The 23,035-nt window shown below is 49.5% G+C and overlaps 1 protein-coding gene and 1 long non-coding RNA gene across 7 annotated transcripts in view; one reads left to right on the top strand and one right to left on the bottom strand.

The window, feature by feature from the left end:
- The window catches only part of SCN5A (sodium voltage-gated channel alpha subunit 5), a 99,736-nt gene that overhangs the window by 32,531 nt on the left and 44,170 nt on the right, over nt 1-23,035 (bottom strand). For 5 of the 6 annotated variants that reach the window (XM_066351982.1, XM_066351984.1, XM_066351981.1 and 2 more), the window contains exons 11-16: nt 22,355-22,534; nt 21,345-21,716; nt 15,089-15,221; nt 13,202-13,440; nt 3,175-3,348; nt 1,281-1,637 (exon numbers count right to left, since the gene is read on the bottom strand). In XM_066351982.1, the coding sequence (XP_066208079.1) occupies nt 1,281-1,637; nt 3,175-3,348; nt 13,202-13,440; nt 15,089-15,221; nt 21,345-21,716; nt 22,355-22,534 (1,455 nt within the window). The remainder of the gene's footprint in view (nt 1-1,280; nt 1,638-3,174; nt 3,349-13,201; nt 13,441-15,088; nt 15,222-21,344; nt 21,717-22,354; nt 22,535-23,035) is intronic. The other variant, XM_066351986.1, reaches the window with a different exon arrangement.
- LOC136382571 (uncharacterized) overlaps nt 6,832-23,035 on the top strand; it is a 420,231-nt gene continuing 404,027 nt past the window's right edge. The window contains exon 1 of the long non-coding RNA XR_010747258.1: nt 6,832-6,879. This is a non-coding gene — a long non-coding RNA (uncharacterized lncRNA). The remainder of the gene's footprint in view (nt 6,880-23,035) is intronic.

Genomic DNA, 23,035 nt, shown 5'->3' with positions numbered 1-23,035 from the left:
TCGTAGAAGCAAAGGTCTGGGTCCCGCATGGCAGGACAGCGGCAACTCCCCCCACAGCTCAGGGAGACACCCAAGGCTCCCACGGGCCCTGCCTCACCTGGACCACCACCTGCTTGCACCTGCACTTTGCTCCCCTGTTCTTCCCTCTCTAGCATCACCGCGCATGTCAGTTCTAAACCCTCCTCCAGGAAGCCTTCCAGTTGGGGGGGGGGATCAGCACCCATGGGATACCCCTTAGTGTTTCTGATCATTCTGAACTGTCTGCAAGTTATTTCATGCCTTTTTGAACTCCCTACATCCCCGCTCTTTCAAGTTCATGAGTAACATCAGGGCCACATTCGCCTCTGTACATCCAACAGCATCTGGCACAATATTTTGCGTGCAACAGCTGCTCAGCAAATGTTTGTTAAACTGAATTGGAAAACCGTGTGATAAATCATTGCCAGTGAATGACTAATAAAACAAAGGGTAGAAGAGTAAATTAATAGATATAAAATATAAGGAATAAGTAGGCAAATAAGTGGGTGGATCAATGAATGAATGAACAAATGAAGAATGATGTGAAGGGATGGGTCAATAAGTGAGTGGATAGGTGGATGGATAAGTGAGTGGAGGGATAGGAACTAGTTAAAGAGTGAGTGGATGAGTGGGCTGATAGATGGAGGTGGGGGTGGATGAATGAGTGGAGAAACAGATGAGTGAGTGGGAAGATGGGTGATGGGTAGATGAATGGATGGGTGGGCAAGTGAATGTGATGGGTAGATAAATGAATGGGTAAATGAATGAATAGGCACTTGCGTGTTTGTGTCTGAATGAATGGAGGTGATGGATCAGGTGGCTGGAGGACAGACGGATGGATGGGTAATGAATTAATAGATGGAAGATGAGTGAATGAGTAGATGCGAATGGATGGATGGATGGATGGATGGCTAGGTGAGCAAGTGAGTAAATGGATAAGAAGTTTTGTAACTGAGTAGATGAAGGAGAGGTGGACAGATGGATGGGTGGGTGGTTTATGAGTGGACGGGTAGCTGGATAGGGGGATGTATGGATGAGTAGAGAGAATAAATGGTAAGTGAATAGATGGATTGATGAAAAGTGCTAAGTGTGTACATTGGTGTCGATGAATGAATGGAGGAGTAGATAGATAGAAGGATGGATAAATGAGTGGATGGACAGGAGGATGGGTAAGTGAAGGGATGGCTCTATGACTATGTAGATGGGTAGATGGGTAACTGGTGGATGAATGGATGGGGGTGTGAGGCTATTGGCCGACTTACCACGAGGTTGCCGATGACCATAACCAGCAAGAAGACCAGCAGGCACAACGACTGCCCGGACACCTGCATGCAGTCCCACATGGTCTCGATCCATTCGCCGCAGAGGATGCGGAAGATGATGAGAAAGGCGTGGAAGAAGTCCATCATGTGCCAGCGCGGCTGCGGGCCCGAGTCACTGATTTTATACCTCAGCTCTGAGTAGTTCTTGCCGAAGAGCTGCATGCCCACCACGGCGAAGATGAAGACGATGATGGCCAGCACCAGCGTCAGGTTCCCCAGCGCCCCCACCGAGTTCCCGATGATCTTGATGAGGGTGTTCAGGGTGGGCCAGGACTTGGCCAGCTTGAAGACCCGCAGCTGGGGAGGGAGGGGTCTTTGTGATGGGCTCTGGCTTCCACTGCCCACGGGTCCCCTGACCTACCTCCCCTACTTTCCTGCCGTGGAAACCCAGGGAGCCCATGAACGTCACTGACACCCGTTTCTCCTGGTTTCTCCAAGAGCGCACACACTACTGTTCCTTTCCACAGCCTGCAGGCGGCTTCAGCGGGCTCTGCTCTGGGAGTCGGTTCAACCGCTCCAGCCTCTACCCTGGGTCCTCACACCAGCCTCCTCCTCTGCTTGGTCTCACTTCCACGCACTTCTCAGATTCCCCCAACACAGCATGTCCTTCCTCTGCTAGAGCCTTCTCCATCCTTCATCACATACCTTTCCAGGCCAGCTCACACCGTCTCTGACTTGCCCAAGCACCCATTTCTCTCTCCTCTCACTTATAACAGAGAAAGGGATCCAGTGCTTAGCATTTTTTGAACACCTCCTGTGTCAGACCATGAGCTTAGGATGAGGAATGAATCAGCTCATTCAGAACATCCAGTAAACACATGGGGTTGGCACTATCATCACCTTTGACAGAGGAAGAGGTGGAGGGACTTGTCTAAGTCCCTTGGCTTATGGCAGTGGAGTTGGTATTAGAACACAGTCTCAACTTTCTCTACTGCTCCCACCATCCTGCCTTCCTGAGCATCAACGGTGCTCAGTCTTCCTCCAGGAAGCCTTCTCTGATCTACCTTCAGCCCCCTGTCTCAACCCCTCAGGCATTTCGAGCTTAAAGCATGGTCCACAGACCAGGAGCTCTGGTATCACCTGAGACTGACTGAACCATCGTCTGCAGTTTAACAAGATCCCCAGGCAACGTGTGTGTGAATTTGCCTCCAAAGTGCGGATTCTGAGACCAGCAGGCAGAACCTCTGATGACCTGTCAGCAGACCTGGCTCCACCTGTTACTTGCCACGTGGCTTTGGGAAATTGCTTCTGATTTCTTCCGGAACCATTACTTGCCTCAATGCTGACTCTTCCAAAGGCCCTTCTTGGGCATTTAGACTTTGAGCTCCCTCAACTCTGGAATTGCCCCACACTGTTAAAGACACAAGGCAGGCTGCTTGGCCCTTGACAGACAAGTGGTCACAGAAGCCAAGGCCTGGATCCCTCCTGACAGGACCTCAGAAACTCCCAGCATGGCTACCCAGGGTGACAGCCTCTCTGAGTCTCAGTCTTCTCATCTGTGCAATGGGGACCTAGTCATACCAGCCTCACTCCTGGGATTCTGCGAGGACTAAAGGAGTCACAGTGACTCATAAAAGGTTTTGCAGATCCTCAGGGCGGCCACCCCAGCTGTGCCTCTGGAAGGTTACCTCTCCCTGCCTTGCTCACCTCTGCGTCCCCCCAACATCACCAGCACTGGGCCAGGCGCCCAGGAGAACCTAGCCAGTGGCTGTTGGGTGAAGGCAGGACGGCTTAGAGGTGGGGTGACTGAGTGGTGACTTTGGAGGGGGGCGTGCCCCGTGCCCCCGTGCCCCAGGCCCCCGCCCCGCCCCCTGCAGAGGGCCCAGCCGGGTACCAGGCGGAAGGAGCGCAGCACCGACAGGTTGCCCATGCGGGACAGGCCCAGCTCCATGAGGCTGAGGACGACGATGACGCTGTCGAAGATGTTCCAGCCCTGCTGGAAGTAGTAGTAGGGGTCGAGAGCGATGATCTTGAAGGTCATCTCTGCTGTGAAGATCCCCGTGAAGACCTGCGGAGGGAGTGGGAAACGGGGTTCTCTTCTCCGTGTTCGGGCCGGAAAGGCACTCTGGCCCTCGGGGGCGCCCTGCCTCCTGACGCTGGCTTCCGGCACGGCCTCCCACCTGGGCCGCCGGCTCCGGCCGCATCCAGGCTCCCTGCGGAGGCTTGCGTGGCAATGGCCTACCCCTTGGGGGCACCTTCAGCCTGATGCCCCCTGCCCTTTCTGTTGCTCACCAAGCACGACCTGCCAGCCTGTCCCTCAGGGCTCCGCAGAGGCTCAGTTTAGGAAGCACCCGAGGGCAGGGGACCCAGCCCCAGACTCCTGCCAGCCCGTGTTGCCACAGGACGCGTCCTCCACACACGCCAACTACAGGCGTTCCTACAGACACTCATGACCTTTGTCCACGCTGCGCCCACTCCCTCCTTGTCCACGTGCAGAACTCTTGCCGCTGCAATGATGACTGTCACTGTTTCTTGAGGGCCTATGTCCTTAGACCTGGGCTAGAACGCCTTGTACATGTTTCTTTTAATCTGCTCAACAACAAGGAAAGTATCATTATTCCCATTTTACAGTGAAGGAAACTGAGGTACTGAGAGGTCAAGTAACTTCTCTTGGGCCATGTAGCCAGTAAGTCTGGGAACCAGAGATGAACTCAGTGCTGTCCTGCACGATTTAGAACGACTACTTCTCCCTTCTGGAGACACTCCTGAGGTGGGCAGAGACCGGGCTTCACCTGGCTCATTGACACATGAGCCCTGAGCTGCCCAGCCTCGCCCAGCAGAGGCCCGCGGTCAAGGAGCCCCTCCTGCGGCGGACCTGGCAGCCATGATCATGGCCAATTGCCCCGAGCTGTGCCCATCGGTACAATGGGAACGTGGTTGCATCGGGCTCATGTCCCATAAACGTGTGGCTGGAGGGAAGTCAGGGTCTGCTCACAAGGCCTTCTTGGCCAAGTGGAGGAGCTGGGTGTGGCCTGGAGGGAAGTAGAAAGGCCCTGAGGTCACCTGCAGGGAGGGCTGGGGTCACAGGGCCAGGCTACCACTAGGGAAGGTGCCCGACCTGCAGCAGCTGTCTTTTTTAACAGCTGTGGGACATTCTGCTGTGCAGACGTGCCCCAAGTAGAGATGCTGGCACACACTGCTGAATGACCCTCAGAGATAGCTGTTCACGAATCCCATGAGCTGCCTGGTCGTGTCTCCTCCTCAGGGCCTTTGCACCTGCTGCTCCGTTTCCTGGAGCATGCGCCTCCCCCATCTGCAGGACTTACTCCCTTCAGGTCTCTGTTTAAAAGCCACCTAACGCATGAGGCTTCCAGGCACTTAAAATCGTGGCCTGTTCTACAACACTCCTTATTCCGCCCCCTTTTCTTTCCCTCACATACCCCCATCTGACATACCTGCTCACAAAAGTTAGGGGGTCGGGGAACATGCAGATATTCCAGGACTTGCAGCCTTTTGTCTAGTGCATTTTCACCAACAAAATAAGTCGGTTTTGCCTCTCATTTGCATCATCGAACAACTTTCTTTGACTTGTTGTTTGCTTTTCTGATGTTCTTGTTTAATAAAAAAAAATCAAATGCTTCTTTTTTTTTAATTGCTTCATATTCACTTCCCCTAATGTTTGTGAGCGGTATATGTATGGAGTTCTGTATATATTTGTTACGTCTCCTCTGGACTAGACTGTGAGCTCCACAGCAGGAGGGACCATTTCTGTCTCACTGCACCCAGAACAGTGCCAGCCCTTGTGTGTTCCTGAGGCTTGTCTGCGGGGCTCCGAGCGCTAGTGCTTATCCTGGGGGACAGGAGCTCAGGGAAGACCTCCTGACCCGCTTTGCTCAGGTTCACAGTTATTCTGGAAGCACGGCCGGCCGCTGATATTAAGTGGCGCTGGAAGTCAGGAGGAAAAGAGAGAAAGGGACGCAGAGGCTCTGGGGGGGAAGGTGGGGATGCCTGTGGGGAGGTGACAGGCAAAAGAACCAACAGCCTCACAGGGGAGCTCTTTAGGAATGCACGATCCAGAAGCCCCCAGGCCTGCGGAAGCATCGACATTTTGACACGATTCCCTAGAGGTTTGAAGTTTGAGAAGTGCTATTTTCAAACGCTGGTTCTCAAACGTGGTGCACTTTGGAATCACCCAGGGAGTTTTAAAGATCCTGGCGCCTGGATCCCACCCCCAAAGCAACGCAACTTAAACTGGACCTAAGAGCAGCCCAGGCACCAAGATGGAAAGAAACATCCGAGGCGACTCAACTGTGCAGCTAAGCTCGAGAACCACTGCTTCGGAAGTCCATACATACATGGGTTTTGGGACCAGACCTCCTCCTTCCAAAGGCTCCCGCTCCCAGGCTTTCTAAGGCCGTGTGATCAAAGCCGGATGGTCCCAGATGTGCAGAGAAGGGCAGCCCGACCTGGGTTCCAAAGCACAGTCCACCACGGTGTGACCTGGGCAGGTTTCTTATCTCCCTGAGCCTTGAGTGTCCTCCTATGTCAAACAGGGATACTAATAATTCCATAGGGGGTTTCTAAGAGTTAGAGTTAATGGATGCAGAGCGGACGCTCCTATAAAAAAGGTCGATTATCGTTATCCTGGGCAGTGTTTGTTATGACTGGGGAGAGTGGCAGAGAGCTCTGGGCCCAGGCAGGGGCTGCCTTCAGATACAAACACTGCATGATTGATAGGCTCCCTGGGATCTGGCGGACAGAGCCGTCTGTGAGCAGGAGGGTGGGGGTGGGGCTGCTCCTGACTCCTGGCAGGTGGTCTGCTGAACCACGGTGCCAACCGTGGCTTCCCAGGAAGTGGGTGGACTTCTGGGGAACTGTGGCATCTGTCTTTAATGAGATTATACTACCCACATGGTAAAGCTGCTTTTAAAAACAAGGTACTGTGTGACTATCCTTCCATGTCAATTAAACATGATGTACAGCATCGTTTTCTTTTTCTTTTTTAACAGCTGTGGGACATTCTGCTGTGCAGACGTGCCCCAAGAAGAGATGCTGACACACACTGCTTAATGACCCTCAGAGATAGGTGTTCACGAATCCCATGAGCTGCCTGGTGGTGTTTCCCCATCACCATGCTAATCCGAGGCTAAGGCCATATTTTCTTGTTTTATTGGACTCTTTTTTGGTTTTCATGTTTCTTCTGTTATGATAGTCCCTGTTCCTATCCTTTGCTTATTTTTTTTCTATTACGGTATTTGCCTTTGTGGTCATTGTTGCTTATTAATACACTTTCTATATATACTTCAGGTATAATCTCTGTCTACTGTACATATTGCAACAATTTTCCTGGTTTGTCATTTACCTTAGTTATTTTCTAAAATTATAAAATATTTTAAGCATAGACTAGAGAAGCATGGAGTAATGCAGGGGTCCCCAAACTTTTTACACAGGGGGCCAGTTCACTGTTCCTCAGACCGTTGGAGGGCCGCCACATACAGTGCTCCTCTCACTGACCACCAATGAAAGAGGTGCCCCTTCTGGAAGTGCAGCGGGGCCGGATAAATGGCCTCAGGGGGCCGCATGCAGCCCGTGGGTCGTAGTTTGGGGATGCCTGGAGTAATGTAATCTACTTCTCACAAAAAATCAGGGGACAGTTCAAAATGAGTATGAAGCGATAAAATATCCCTTCATGTTTGTGAGCAGTATAGTACCTTTGTATCCACCGCTGAACTCTGCCCGCTGTTAACATTTTGTGATATTTGTTTCAAATCTTGTTTTATTTTTTCCTTACAAAATAAGAGCAAAGGCATAAACACCATTTACTATATGTTAGGCACTGTCCTAGTGCTTTACATCTATTAAACCACTTAATCACCAGGATAACGCTATGAGGTGTGCATGGCTGCTATCCTTGTTTTACAGCTAGGGAAACTGAGGCAAGAGAGAGAAGTTAGTTCACTGGCCCAAATGATGAAGCCTGACGTCAAGCCTAAGTACGTCAGGTTGTACCACGAAGTCTTGATCCTGCGTCATCACAGGTAGAGCTGATGCCCCGTTGTATGAAGCTCACTCCGAGGGAATCACTATCCTGAATTTGATGTTTATTTTTTCTGTGCATATGTTTTACAGTTTTAATGTATATATGATAATAACAAGGTATAAGTACCTTTGTGTTATTTTAAGCTTTATATAAATGGGCCAGGTTGGATGTGTTCTTTTTCACCAAATTCCTTTTATTCTAAACATCATATTTATGAGATTTGTCCATGACATGTGTATATGTATTCATTCTAATTGTGTACAGTCTTTCATGGTATCAACGCAGCACAATTTATCTATTTTTAATGCACGAATGGACATTTATGTTGATTCCAATTTCCCCCACACCTAACAGTGCTGCCAAGAACTTTCTCATACACGTCTCCTTCTACAGACATGTGAGACCTTCTAAAGAATAGATGTATAGATTTGAAATTGTCAAGTTATAGAGAGCGCACATCTGTGATTTACCTGACTGTACAATTGTGCCCTGCGATGGTTGTTACCAGATCCACACTCTTACAAAGTGTGAGTTCTCACTGTTTCACATCCTTGTCAACACACATGGAAGTTTATTTTTGATTCTCTGAGGGGTGAGAAATAGTTTCTCAATGTTGATTTAATTTGCATTCCTCTGTTTCCTTTCATTTGTTTGTAAGCATTTTAATTTCCTCTTTCTGATTTGCCTGTCATTTCCTTTGTCTTTTCAGCTTGATGGTTTTGTCTTTGGGTAGTCACTCCCTCCCTTATTGATATCTAAGCGTTCCAAAGCTATTCTGGGCGTCATGTCTTTTTAATTAAGTACTTTTCACAATACCAATTTCTAGCTTATGGTAGAGGTTTCACATTTTTTTCTTTTTAAAAAGTTTATTGATTGATTTTAGAGAGAGAGAGAGACAGACAGACAAACAAACATCAATCTGTTCCTCTCTGTGCCTTGACGGGGGATTGAACTGGCAACCTTTGTGCACGGGGACGACGCTCTAACCAACCAAGCTCTCAGCTGGGGCTGATTGCGCTTTGTTTTACTGTATCCTTTATCTTACGAGTATTTTAAAATTTAATATAAATAAACTTATCAATCTTTTCTTTTACGATATAAACTCTTTATGTTGTTGCAGAAAGCCTTCCCAGCCCCAAGAGTTTAAATATTGTTTTCCCCACTATTCTAAAAGCGTAAACATTTCGCTCTATCATATTTAGGTATTGGATCCAATTCCCCACAACTGATTAATAAACATGGTGTGGGGAGGGAATCTGAACATACTTTCTTCCCTGCAGATAACCATTCTGCCCGGCATTATTTATTATTAAATAGTCTATCATTGTCCTACTGATTTACAATGTCATCTCTGTTATTTATTAAGTCTCCAAATACGCATTTCCTATCTCAGTTCTGTAGCCCTGGTCCAATTTTCTATCTTTGCACCATTACTATAGTGTTTTTGTTACTATTACTTCATAATATGTCTTAATGCATGTAGGGTAAATTTCCTACCTTATTCCTAATTTTTTTTGCTGGACTTTACTTTCCCATATGAATTTTAGGTATGACCTTGCTAATTCCCCTAAAAATGTGTTGGGATTTTCATTGGAATTCCATGAAAAATCTAAGTTAATTTGGGAAAAACAGCCATCTCTACAATACATCCTTTCATTCCCAAAAATGGAGTATCTCTCCACTAATTTGTCTTCTTTTATGTTTTTTGTTATTGTATGTTTTTTAGTCATTGAAAATTTTTTTCATATAAAATTTATAATCTTTTGCTATATTGAGTCCTAGATTCCTCATAGTCTTTATTGCTTTTTTTTTTTTAATTTTTAAAATTTTTTTATTTTATTTTTTTAATTTTATTTATTCATTTTAGAGAGGAGAGAGAGAGGGAGAGAGAGAGACAGAGACAGGGGAAGAGCTGGAAGCATCAACTCCCATATGTGCCTTGACTAGGCAAGCCCAGGGTTTCGAACCGGCAACCTCAGCATTTCCAGGTCGACGCTTTATCCACTGTGCCACCACTGGTCAGGCTCTATTGCTTCTTATTTTTAAGAGTGTTAAAGTTTTAAAAATTACTCTCCCCAGAAGATCCTGGTGGCTAGGAGCAGAGTTAATCTAGGTAAACAGAGCCTGTACCAATATTGTTAGACTCTCTTGTTAGTTCTTTCTGTCAATTTTCTAAAATGATTTATATAGAGCACAAACATAATCTGGAAAAGAATGTTAGATCGGTTTTCTCCTCTCTTCTTTTCCTTCTCTCACCATGGTGATGAGGACTCCAAGGTAACCTGGACGTGAAGCAGAGAGACAGGCACAAAGCTAGGATGACATGGCAGTATAGTGCACTGGGTAAGAACATGGGCTCTAGATACAACCGCCTGGCTCCGGATCCTGGCTCGCCCACTTCCTGGCTGTGTGACCTTGGTTACGTTACTTGGCTATTCTGTGCCTCTGTTCCCTTATCAGTACGATAGGGATAATACTAATAGCATCTCCTTTGCTGGTTATAATCAGACATTAGGTGTTCAACGAGCTCTGGCTTCACCATCCCATCTGTGTTTGTTCCCGACTCTTCACAGGAAGGCTGCTAACGTTTCACGGTCACGTAAGACACTCGCTATAGTTTTGTCCAATTACTTCTAGTTTGTTAAGAGTTCTGACCATGAAAAGTTTAATTTTTATCAGAGGATTCTTCCACATCGAAAGGAAGATCATATGGACCCAGAATAAACCCAGTTTGACCATGCGAAGATTTTCTTTATGTATTTGAAGTTTCTTTATCCTACCCTGCTGAATTTGTTTGGGTTTTTTTTTCTCTCTTTTCTTTATGGTTTTAAATATTTTCTTCGTATCTTCTCCTTTTCTAGAAAAATTTCCACTTAACCTGTTCAAAATTTATTGGCATTGTTTACAGTGTTTGAATCACTGCCGCTTCTGTAGTTAGGCCACTTTTTCCATTCCTAACTTGTTTATTTGTGCCTTCCATTCTTATATTTTAATCTTGCTAAAAATCTGTCTGTTCGTCTTCTCAAAGAATATCTTTTTAAAAAAACTTCTCCCTATTTAAACTTTTAAGATGAGGTCTTGATTTTCTGTTCTTATCTTCAATTTTCTTTGAGTTTTTACTTATTTTTTTCCCCCTTCTAACTACTTAATCAAATGATTGGCTTGTTAATTTTCAACTTTTCTTTTTTAATGTATAGAGGATGGGACAAAGGTAGGTTTATAGCTGTGAGTACACAAAACACAGTTTATTCTTGTCTTAACATTAATGATTGTATTATTTTCCATACAAACAACTGTAAACCTCTTTTTGCCCCACCCTGTATACTTTAGGCTATAAATTTCCCTCTAAGTATTGCATTGGCTGGCTGAGACTGACGAGCTTCCATCTTTATCATTTCCCAGTGTCAGTGGGTGGATTTTTTTCCGGTTCACCATTTTACTGAAATCTAGGGTCACATCCCTATAGGGCTACTCATTTCCAACCCCTGCTCACATTGTCCCAAAGACATGTCTTGTCTCTACATGTTTATAGAAATCTAACCCCCCCAGATTACTCAAGTCATCAACTAGTCCCTCCCTGTTCCTATCCAGGGCAATTACAGAGCCACTTCATTTGTTTAACTGCTGTGGTTATTAAGTCCCTCTTTGTTTTGGGCACATGGACATTTTTGTTACTTTCTCATAAACATTGCTCTGCACACCAAAGAATATGTGCTAATTTTTTTTGTTTTATAGTCAGAGACTTTTCAGGCTTTCTTGTCTACAGTGTTGCTAGGGACAGAAGTTTCATTTTCCTTTTCCTTTTGATTATATGATGGGCTGAAATTTATTTAAATCTATAACTCTTCTCCTTTCTGGGACTTGTCTTTAGTGACATGCTTTGAAAGGCTTTTCCCATACCTGGATTATTTATCCATGCTTATGCTTTTGTTTCTTTCCATCTAATATTTAAACTATCTGAAATAGTATATTAACCACAGGACAAAAACCTTACATACTAGCAATAAAGCTATCCAAACAGAAAAAAAATAACAGCTATAATCCAACTACATGATCTATTAATAATAACCGAACCACAAGTTTAACACAGCTGCACTTCAATCACTACTTAATCATCCAGCACAGCCAACGGGGCTCTTTATCACCTTGACTTGCTCAGTCCGAGAAATGGCCACATTCCATTAAAAGCGCATTCAGCGGAAACCTGCATAACCACCACCTGAAGACCAACAGGAGGAGGCGCCACTGTGTCAGGAGGCTCCTACAGACTGAGATAAGCTTTCTCTCTGTTTGCATATGAAAGTAGAATGATAGCAAGTGGACTCACACATGTGAAGAAAACTGGAATAGATCCTGTAGATTAGAGAACTGTCTAGAGTCCTGGGTATGGAAAGTAATAAAAGAAGAAAATCTTCGTACCCCAGGGTGTGGGAGACCTGCCTGCTTGGTTGGGGATGGGCTCCTGAGCAGCTGGGAGAGACAGGGCTGGGTCTACAGCAGGGGTAGTCAACCTGGTCCCTACCACCCACTAAGGGGCGTTCCAGCTTTCATGGTGGGCGGTAGCGGAGCAACCAAAGTATAAATAAAAAGATAGATTTAACTATAGCAAGTTGTTTTATAAAGATTTATCCTGCCAAACTTAGCGAAAATCTGACATAAAGTACTTTGTAAGTAATTATTATTATATGCTTTCACTTGCTATAACTCTGCTTTATAAATTTTATACAGTAAAGTTACTTCCCTACTTTATAAATCACCATGACTGTGGAACCAGTGAGCGGTTAGAAAATATGACTACTAACAGAGATACAAAAGTGGGCGGTAGGTATAAAAAGGTGGCCTACCCCTGGTCTATAGTAAGACAGATTAGATCAAATGACCCTTTCCCCCCAAACTCGGTGATGATCCCAGGGGCTCCTTTTACAGACCAGCGGGGCCTTTGCCAGCCTTGCCTGAGGACCCCCTGGGGGAGGGCTGACTCTCTATGCTTATCTGGACAGAGCTGGGAGACAGCAGCTACATTCCCAGCTCTGTCACCACTATGTCATCGCTCAGGCCTCAGTTTCCCATCTTTACTGTGAAGAGGGAGAACTTGATTTAATCTCAAGAGGAAACCCAGACATTCTGACTTCCAGGGACAGTCTCTTTAATGATAACAATGATAATAAGCACAGCTATCGCTTATCTTTAGTACTTATCGTTTATCAAGCTCTAAGCTAAGTATATTACACGTATTATCTTATTCAGTCCTCATTAGCTTTCTATGAGGCTGATACTGTCATACTGAGTTTACATTTATTAAATTCAAAAAATATGTTTTGTGCCAATTCCTGAGCTGAAGTGATTTGCTTGAGTTAGTAAGAGCTGAGTCAAAATTCAAACGTGGCTCTGATTTACTCACTGTGTGTAACTATCCACTCATCCATCCATCCATCTCTCTATCCCTCTCTGCTCCTACTCTCCATCCAACAATCCATCCATCCTTTCCACTGTGCAACAAACCTTGCTGTTCACCGGCAGAAGCTGTGGCTAGAAGAGAACTGCCTCTTTCTGCATACATACCCTTCCTCCATCTACTGTTGCCGAATCTCACATCCCCACACAGTTGAGGCTCACCCCACCTCCCTTTTGCCTTCTAGACTCTGCACATCTTCATTAACTTCTATTCCCAACCTCTCACTCCCAGCTCCATCTCTCAGGTCCTTAAAAGCTGAAACTGCCACCCCCGACTTCAGGATGTCTTCCGCGATGACTCCCACCATCAGAAGAGCCTTCTGCGCTCCGGATCTCGCCCCCCTGACCCATGAAGGCTGGGACAGCTGGCTGAGAGCCTTCCGTACCAGGATGCCCACTTCAACAGTCAGCTTCCAGTGGCCCTTACCAGGTTTCCAACCTGCAGCATCTCCTCGAATTCGGTCGTCATGTTGTAGTGCTCCAGGGCCATGAAGAGCGTGTTGAGCACAATGCACATCGTGATGGTGAGGTCGGCAAATGGGTCCATGACCATGAACTTCACCTTCTGCTTAATGGACATCCACAGTGGGCAGCACTCCCAGATCAGGTAGTGCTGGGCGAAGCGGTTCCAGCATGGTGGACACCTGCGGTGAGACTCCTCCAACTCTGGGGGAGGGGCAAGTGGGCAGTGAACTGCTTTGTTTCCGTTGACTGATTCATACAGAACTCATGGTGGTCCAGAAAAGATGTAGGACTCAGCCGGGGAGATGACAGAGCTGATACATGACAGGGGGACAGCAAAAGGGGCAGAGATCACTAAGGCAGGGGTCAGGAACCTATGGCTTGTGAGCCAGATGTGGCTCTTTTAATGGCTGCATCTGACTCGCAGATAAATCTTTAATAAAAAAATGATAAAAATATAAAACATTCTGGCCCTGGCTGGTTGGCTCAGTGGTAGAGCATTGGCCTGGCATGCAGGAGTCCTGGGTTCGATTTCGGCCAGGGCACACAGGAGAGGCGCCCATCTGCTTCTCCACCCCTCCCCCTCTCCTTCCTCTTTGTCTCTCTCTTCCCCTCCCGCAGCCGAGGCTCCATTGGAGCGAAGTTGGCCCGGGTGCTGAGGATGGCTCTGTGGCCTCTGCCTCAGGTGCTAGAGTGGCTCTGGTTGCAGCAGAGCAACGCCCCAGATGGGCAGAGCATCGCCCCCTGGTGGGCGTGCCGGGTGGATCCCAGTTGGGCGCACGTGGGAGTCTGTCTGACTGCCTCCCCGTTTCCAACTTCAGAAAAATACAAAATAAATAAATAAATAAATAAATATATAAAACATTCTCATGTATTACAATCCATTCATTTCCTACCGCTCATGTTCATGGTTGCAGGTGGCTGGAGCCAATCACAGCTGTCCTCCGGGACAACACCAAATTTTTATTGGATAATGCGTAACGTACACGGGTCGTTGTATGGCTCTCACGGAATTACATTTTAAAATATGTGGCATTCATGGCTCTCTCAGCCAAAAAGGTTCCCGACCCCTGCACTAAGGGAAGGGGTGGCCTGTTGTCCTGACTCCTTATCCTGGAAATATCAGAGAAGGGAGACGCAGGGCCAGGAGGCCAGGACGGATGTGGGGAAAACGATGACAGGGCTCTTTTCAGACAACTGTCTCCCACAGACATGGGGACACTTGGGGGAGAAGAGACCTAAAAAGAAACAGCATCTGAGACAGGCAAGGTCAGGTATGAAGGATACCCAGGGTAGAACAGATGGGAAGAGATGTGAGCATCTGGGGTGTGTCAGGACAGGCGGGGGTGCCTGGGACAGGCTGCAAAAAAATGTGAACTCCTGTGGGACGGGAGGGAACACGAGGGGGTACCCAGTTCAGACTGGATGGGAGGTGGCCTCCCAGGGTGGGACTGGCAGGGACAGATGTGGGACGACTGGAAAAGCCTGCGGTAGACGCGGGGACGGCTGGGAGGAGAGGGCCTGCTTGAGACAGGATGGTCCCAGGCAGACCCGGAGACGCTTGGGCGAGGACAAGACGAGACTGAGAAGCACGTGGAACAGGCCAGGACACTTGCAGGAATGTGTGGAAGAAACACAGACACGGACCCCGAGAAAGGCCACAAAAGAACAAACTGAAACAAATGAAAGGACACCCAGGACAGGGGACCCAGTCTGAAAAGTCTGGCACAGCTCGGGGGACGTCCAAGGCCTGCCGAGCAGCTGGGGGTGCCTGGCTCAGGTCAGGGTCACGACCAGGGTGCCTAGACCAGAAGTGGGGGGTGTCTGGATGTCACGGGTGGGGGGTGCTGACCTTCCAGTGCGCTGGTGAGGACACTGACGGCGCTGAGGGCCCGCTGCCGCTCTCCTGGGCCCTCGAAGCTGTCCATGCGGGGGGCCCGGGGGGTCAGCGTCGCAGGCCTGCCCGGCTCCTCCGACGGGGTGGTCTGGGCGCAAGCAGGAGAGAGCGTCAGCCTGGGGACAGGTGTCTGCCGGCCCTGGGGCAGCTGCCGGCCCTGGGACAGCTCGCCCAGACTCAGGCCGGGGAGGTCACACAGGGAGACAGGAGAGGGGTCTCAATGGGACAGTGGGTACTGGGTCTCTCAGCTCCCACCTTCCTCCCAATTAAGAACCGCACCCAGCCCTGGCCGGTTGGCTCAGCGGTAGAGCATCGGCCTGGCGTGTGGGGGACCCGGGTTCAATTCCCGGCCAGGGCACACAGGAGAAGCGCCCATCCGCTTCTCCACCCCCCCTCCTTCCTCTCTGTCTCTCTCTTCCTCTCCCGCAGCCAAGGCTCCATTGGAGCAAAAGATGGCTCGGGCGCTGGAGATGGCTCCTTGGCCTCTGCCCCAGGCACTAGAGTGGCTCTGGTCGCGGCAGAGCGATGTCCCGGAGGGGCAGAGCATCGCTCCCTGGTGGGCAGAGCGTCGCCCCTGGTGGGCGTGCCGGGTGGATCCCGGTCGGGCGCATGCGGGAGTCTGTTTGACTGTCTCTCCCCGTTTCCAGCTTCAGAAAATACAAAAAAAAAAAAAAAAAAAAAGAACCGCACCCATCCCTCCACCAACCATTATCTCCTTCATTCTAGTCTTTACCATCTCGCAGGCGATGCTTTTTTTTTTTTTTTTTAATCTATTTTAGAGAGACAGAAACGTCAGTCTGTTCCTGTATGTACCCTGACTGGACCGGGGAGAGAACGGGCCTTTCGGGATGATGCTCTAACCTCAACCAAGCTACCCAGCCAGGGAAGCAGTGGTGATTCTTGAGTGTGGACAGGAACGACATGACCAGGTTCTATAAACCAGATGCTGCTGTACATGTTAGTCCACACACACAAAAAAATGATCTGGGAGTTTTCATTGACCGCAAGCTTCTTAGAGTCCAGAGCATAAAGAAGTTGGAAAAAAAAAATCTACCATGCTCTAAGGTGACACGAATAAAAACCTAAAGCACAGCGCTCTGAAATAGCTAGTGGGAGCTTCTGCGGAGTCAGTTTGGCTCTCTCTACCACGAAAATTTTAAAAACGATTCTGTAATTCCTTGTCTAGTAATCTAACTTCATAAATAATTATACACATGCACCAAAAATATACATGCAATGATGTTCGTTTGCGGCACTGTTCTTGATACCATAAAAATAAAGCGGCCAATCAATAGGAAGGATTTTAAAATCAATTAGGGGTATATCGTCCGACTGTGGACTCTGGTACAGACGATAAAGAGGACAAGGCAGTTCCATGGGCTCTGGGAGCACTTCCAAGCCGGCCTGATGGAAAAACGAGGAAAGGGCTTGGAAGATACACAGTGACCGGGTAAAGTGGGTCTATCTGGGGGCTGGGGGGGGGGGCGGGGAGGGGAAGGAGACGGAGAAGTTCCCTTTCACTCTGTGTAATTCTGCACCATTGGCTCTGTTTCCAACATGCTCGCATCATTTTTGCCAGTAAAAGAACCAGGCCTGCAAATCAGGACTGGTTCCCATGGAGGCAGGTGGCTGCAGCACTCCCTGGGCTCGCTCAGAACCGCTCACAGGACCACAGGGGGCCCACAGAGCCTCCATGTCAGCACAGCCCTGCCCGAATGGGTGAAGTCAGTCTACGGGCCCATGCCGGGGGCTGTGGAAGGTGGCTCAGCATGCAGGGGTGAGGCTCTATCATCTCTCTAGTCACAGGGAAGATGGGCCTAGGCTACCCAAGGTAGCAGAGCCAGGACCTGGGTGGGAGCCAAATCCATTTGAGCTCACGTTCAAGTCAACCTTCGCAATTGGTAGGACCTCCACTGCAATATTGCCTGAAGAGGTAGTGAGCTCCTCGTTCACATCAGTATTCAAGCAGAGGCACCTGAAAGGGCTGAGGTGGCTGGTGTAACAGTAGTATCCTGGGTAATACTGGCCAGCTTAACTCACCAGCTTGTCTTAAATTCTCCCAAACTCTCTTCTCCTCCTTTACTGTTGGTGACAATTTGAGTTGTCACTTAGCAAATATTTACTCTTTCCCCTTCCACTGTGGGTACATAAACTTCCCTGTCCTATATAGATCAGTGATTTTCAACCTTTTTTTTTCATGGCACAAACACACACTAATTACTAAGGTCAGTGCCCCTGACTAAATACAACCATTTTCATCTCATGGCACAAATAAATTAGTTACTAAGGAAGAAGAGATCAGGGCCCCTTTTTCTTTAGTAATTAGTTTATGAGTGCGTGAGAAACAAAGGTTGAAAAATCACTGCAGATGACACACTAGCTTTGACCAGTGGCATGTCAGTGGACACGATGTGAACAGGAGCCGTAAACGTGCCATGCCATTTGCCTTGCTCTGGTGCTCCATGAATCCTCCATAGAAAGGGCTTCCCTTGTAACTGCCACTCCTTCAGCCTGGGCCTCGGCACAGAGACAAGAGGAGCAGCCCTGAGTCTAACCTACAGTGTGGGGCCAAGTCAATGTGTAGTCTGAAGCAGAGCTACCCAGCCAAGGCCCATCTAAACCAGTCAAACCACCATCAACCTGCAGATAACTGAGCATGAGAATAAAAGCTTGTTATTAGCCATGGACTTCAGGGGGGGAATTTGTTACACAGCATTACTGTAGCAATAGCTGACTGATACACCATCCTAGTACAAACCATCATAATCTTTTTCCTAAGACCACCACAATAGCCTCCTAACTAGCCTCTTCTTTCTTTCCCCTCCATCTCCTATTCTACACCAGAGGTTTTCAACCACCAGTCTGCAGACTGGTGCCGGTCCACCAGAAATTTCATGCTGGTTGGCGAAAGAGTTAACCACCCTGATGTTATATGGACTTATAGACCTAATGGCCCAGCAGTTGAAAACCACTGCCCACATAGCAGAAAGGGAGTCCCTTAAAAATCAGATAACACTGCTCTGATCAACAGCTTTCCTCAGCCCACTGCTCCCTATCTCAGAGTAAATCAGAACTTTTCTATCACCTACAAGGCTCTGCAGAGTGCAAATCCTAACTCATCAAACTCATTTCAACCCCTTTCCACAGGTTCCACCACACCTGGTCTTGCCCGGCTCTCTCATCCCTTGAACATGTCAAATCAGTTTCTCTTCAGAGCCTTTGCACTCGCTGCCCCTTCTGAAAAACACCCCTCCCTAAAATTGTTTGCCTGCACTGCTGCTGGAAGGACTTCTCCAATTATTCTAACTAATAGCTCTCATCTCCAGCCCTCCCCCCCAGCAACCTTTTTTTTTTTTTTTTTTTTTTTTTACAAAGAGAATCAGAGAGAGGGACAGATAGGGATAGACAGGAAGGGAGAGAGATGAGAAGCATCAATTCTTCATCGCGGCATCTTTGTTGTTCATTAATTGCGTGTTCACTGACTGCTTTCTCATATGTGTCTTGGCCGGGGGCTCCAGCAGAGCGAGTGACCCCTTGCTCAAGCCAGCAACCTTTGGCCTCAAGCCAGTGATCATGGGGTCATGTCTATGATCCTACGCTCAAGCCGGCGACCCCGCGCTCAAGCCAGCGACCCCGCGCTCAAGCTGGAGACCTTGGGGTTTCAAACCATGAGTCCTCTGCATCCCAGTCCAACATTCTATCCACTGCGCCACCGCCTGGTCAGGCTCCCCTAGCAACTTTGTATAGCATGGCCCTTCTTGCTGCCTGGAAATACTAATCGGTTAACTTGCTGTCTACCTGACTACAAGGTAAACTCCACGAGGGCAGGGCTCTTGTCTGTTTTGTTCACTGCTATAGCTCTGGAGCCTCAAACACTGCTTGGCTCTCAGCACAGCCAGCAGGCACTCGATCAATCCTGGTGGGTGGAGAAGTACTTGGGAAAGAGGAGGCGTAGTCTAGAGATCCAGCTCTGCTCCTAACTTGCTAGATGAGCCGGGGAAGGAGGATGAGTCTAAGGACGGCTGTTCAGTGTGCTTCCCCCAGCCCCCTCTGGCCTCTGGGACAGGCACGCCCGTGCAGACACGGACGGACAAAGTCTACGTTCACTCCCCCTCCCCCAATCTGGATAAACTAGACGTGAGCTGTGCTGGGGTGGCCCTTCCTCTCTGACCTCCCACGTTGACTAAGCGCCCACTCTGTGCCCAACACTGAGCTTTGTTCTCAGGCGAGAGCTGGGCAGAAATGTCTCACTAGCAAACTGCGTAGAAGCCAAGAAGGCATTCCCAGGGGCCTCCAGCCTGCTAATCTCTTTAACTTTTCAATGTCTCCATCTTGGTCGGCTAATTCCTTTAACTTTACAAATGACCCTCACGGCCAGCTAATCCCTTTAAGTTTACAAATGGGCCCTACAGAAGTGAGAATGGGTGAAGTCAGAATTCCTGGTAATGAAGTGGTTGAACTTGGATTCCTCCCGACATGTGCACTACAATGAGATAATTTTCTCCCTAATGAGATTAGAAAATTCTATTAGCTTCCAGGCTGCTGACCTGATTCCAGAAGACTGAGACTCTAGGGCTGGACTTCATGAAGGGGTAGGGGGTCTACAGCCACTGGGATGTGGTGTTCCTGGGAAGCCAGATACCCCACCCTCGGGGGGGTTAGCCAGGGGCCTCCCCAGACCCACCCAGAAGCTGTGAGTCGCTCCCGGTGGGTTTCCAGGACCCTCTGCGTGACTTCCTGCTCCAGAGGAGTGTGAGGGCCCAGGCACTCTGCAATGTGCCCAGCAGTCTCTCCTCTTTCCTGCTCCATAATTACAACAACAACATAATAATAATAATTACTGGAACATGAGGCAAGTACTGGTCTAAGCATCAGGCAGGTTTTAACCCTTGTAGTCCTCGCCACAGCCTGCTGACGGAGGTATTAACTTTTCCCCTTACAGATGGAGGAATGGAAGCACAGAGAGCTGTCTTGCCCCGCGCAGCCTCTCCGCTAGAGGAAAACAGCTGAGCAAAACAGGCCGTCGGGGCCGAGAGCCATTCCTTTTCAGCCGCCCCTCCGCTTCCTGATTGCTACCCTGTCCTAGGGTCCTCCGACACTCTGCCCTCTTCCATCTCCTCGGAGGCCCTGGGTCTGAGCCACGTGTCTGCTCTTTGCCTGGGTGGGCTGCTCTGAAGACACTCCATGGCCAATTGGGCTGTCCTCAGTCTGTCTTGGGATTGGCTGGCCGAGAGATCAAAACTCTAACTGGTCTTTCATGTCCAGGCCTGTCCCTCCTCGTGACCTTTTCGACAATAACTCCAACTCCTTTCCCCTTTGCTCCCTGGGTTCCGGCGGCACTGATCTCATGGCATTTTTTCCAATGGGGTGAGGCTTGTTTCTGCCTCAGGGCCTTTGCACTTACTGTTTCCTAGGCCTGCGACATGCTTCCCCCTGTTGATGTCATGACAGTGAATTATTATGGTGCTATCACAACATCAACACACTCACGTATGTCCTAATTGCTTTGCCCATCTGAGCCCCTTAATTCTCCAAGCAATCCATTTTATGGATGGGGAGACACACAGAGAAATAAAGTCACTTGCCTGTGGCCATCCAGCTGATAGGCCGGATTCTAAACCAGTCTGTCTCCAGACTCGGGGTGCTGTCCACTCTTCCACACCACCCCTCAGAGTCTCGGAGAGCAGCCTGGCTCCCGCCCTCGCCTCCTTCCAGACTTTGTTTCAATGTTTCCTAATGAGTAGGGAGGGGTTCCTTCTCCCTCTTCTGTCCCCCCCAACAGGACTTATTCCTTGGGCTACTATTGAGTCCCCGGTTGTAATGCATTGACATATTTCAAACTTGGTAACTGTTGCCTAAAACCTGGTCAGTGTTCTCTGCCACACAGGTCCTTCCCCCAGGAGCCTCTGGACCGCCCAGGATCTAGGAGGTCTACAGGGCACACGCAGGTCCCCCAGGACACTGGTCCTGTGCCACTACGGTGTCTTGGTGCCTGAGCCTTGCCCGTTGCTAAATACTTAATTATCACCCCTGTTTATCCCCATAATGCACCCCCATAACCCAGTGCACACTAGGTGCTCAGCAGATACCCGGTGAGGACTTCTGGATGCAGCCCTGGGGATGAGTTGGCAGACCAGACCGGTCCTCACACTGCTGGGTGGGGGAGGGGCGGGGGGTGGCGGGTGCCGGGTGGAGGCAGGGGCTGACTCACTGTGTTTGGAGGGAGCTCCAGCATCGTAGGGCAGAGGAGGCCGCTCCCTGGGGAAGTGGCATCAGGGCCGCCTGCCTCCAGCAAGGAGACCACCCCATCGCAGTCTACAGCGCTGTTCCTTTTGCCATTGAGGGCGTGGCTGGGAACCAAGGTCCCAGGACTGAGCTGTGCCTGGGCGCTAGGCCGGCGTAGGGACCAAGGCACCACCAGTGATGTGCGGTGGCTCTCGCTGTCCCCTGCCGTGCTGTTTTCATCATCCGCAAAATCTGTCTCCGAACCGGTATCTCGCCGGCGAAAGGTGAAAGTGCTTCCGCGCCTGGAGCATGACTTCACGGAGGTCCTGCTGAGGCCCTGGGTGATGTCAAGGTGATTCTGAGGGAGGGCACAGGGGGAGGGGACGTGACCAAGACAGCTAGCTCTTCAAGTGCTCCCAGCCTATCTCTGGTGGCATCGGCCCCAGCTCATCTTCTCCGAGCATTGAGGGCTTTAGCCGGCCACACGGGTCGGGGCTGAGCCAAGGGTGTTCAGGGAAAGGGTGCAGGGCTAGAGGAATCCTGTACTTTCTGGGGTCTCTGCTCACCCGGAGCCTGTGTCTCTGGAGCTGTGAGACGGAAGCTCCCCTGGGCCTGAAGGTGGGGCTGAGGCTGGGCGGGGCAAGAGGAGGTAGGGTGACTCTGCTGTAGAGACAAGCCTGGCCCACGCAGCCAGGTTTACCTGGGCATGTCCTTGGTGTGCTACTGACTTACACTACGGGGTGTCTCCCAGACCCAGCCTGGTGCTGGGGACTAAGCTGAAATTGGGGATAGCATAACACTCAGATCTACCCGGTCCCACTGCCCAGGGCTCCTCAACTCCAAAAACAGCCCCAGGAACCAGGGAGGGCTGAGAGGGGCTCGAGGATGCTCTCCTCGGGGAGCGACCCTCGGGGCTGTGACTGTCCCGGAGGCCTAGCATGAAGGGTTTCCGAAACCAGATCGACTCTGAAAGGGCAGAGCCACGCTGGGGATTACCATGGCTTTGGGGCCATCCTCCGAGTCGGACTTGGGGAGCTTGTCATCGCCACCTGCCTCGGTCCCTGAGGACGTCCGTCTTCTCCCTTTACTCCTTTTCTCACGGGTGGTTGCTGGGGCCAACGGGGACATCTCCAAGGAGCTGCGGGACACAGTGTCCACGTCCCTGATGGCCAGGGCCTGGAAAAGGGTGGAAGAAGGGAGATCTTCGTCATTGAGACTTCATGCAGCCTCAGGCTAAGACCGGCTGGTAACTCTCAGGGTCTCGGTTTTTCCCATCAGTATTCAGGGTCTCGGTTTTTCCCATCAGTAAGTGGATTTGCACACGTACTCCCAAATAAGGGCATCACGGAGAGAGGGGCACAGACGGACCCAGGGCGTTCTGAGAACAGGCGGAGCCCAGGGAGGAGGAGAAGGAGAGCATGGCGGATGTGGGCCGCTCTCAGAAGAGGAGAGCATGGGGAACAGGTGGAGGGCGTCGTAAATGAGCAGGAAAAGTTACAGAACTAAAGGTCAGAGGATCTTTGAGAAGGTTTGGCTGGCCAAAACAGCTGCTGGAGGGAAGGAGGTGGCATGGAACATTGGGAAGAAAGCAGATGTCCACAGCCTGGCTGCCAACAGGCTTGCTCTATGATTATTTCCCGAGCTGGCTCAGGCCTCCGACCTTGGACCCTCACTGCC

The sequence above is a fragment of the Saccopteryx leptura genome, chromosome 10 (assembly GCF_036850995.1).
Source record: "Saccopteryx leptura isolate mSacLep1 chromosome 10, mSacLep1_pri_phased_curated, whole genome shotgun sequence".
Lineage (NCBI taxonomy): Eukaryota > Metazoa > Chordata > Mammalia > Chiroptera > Emballonuridae > Saccopteryx > Saccopteryx leptura.
The sequence above is the reverse complement of the archived record's forward strand: the minus strand, read 5'-3'. Positions and strand labels throughout refer to the sequence as shown.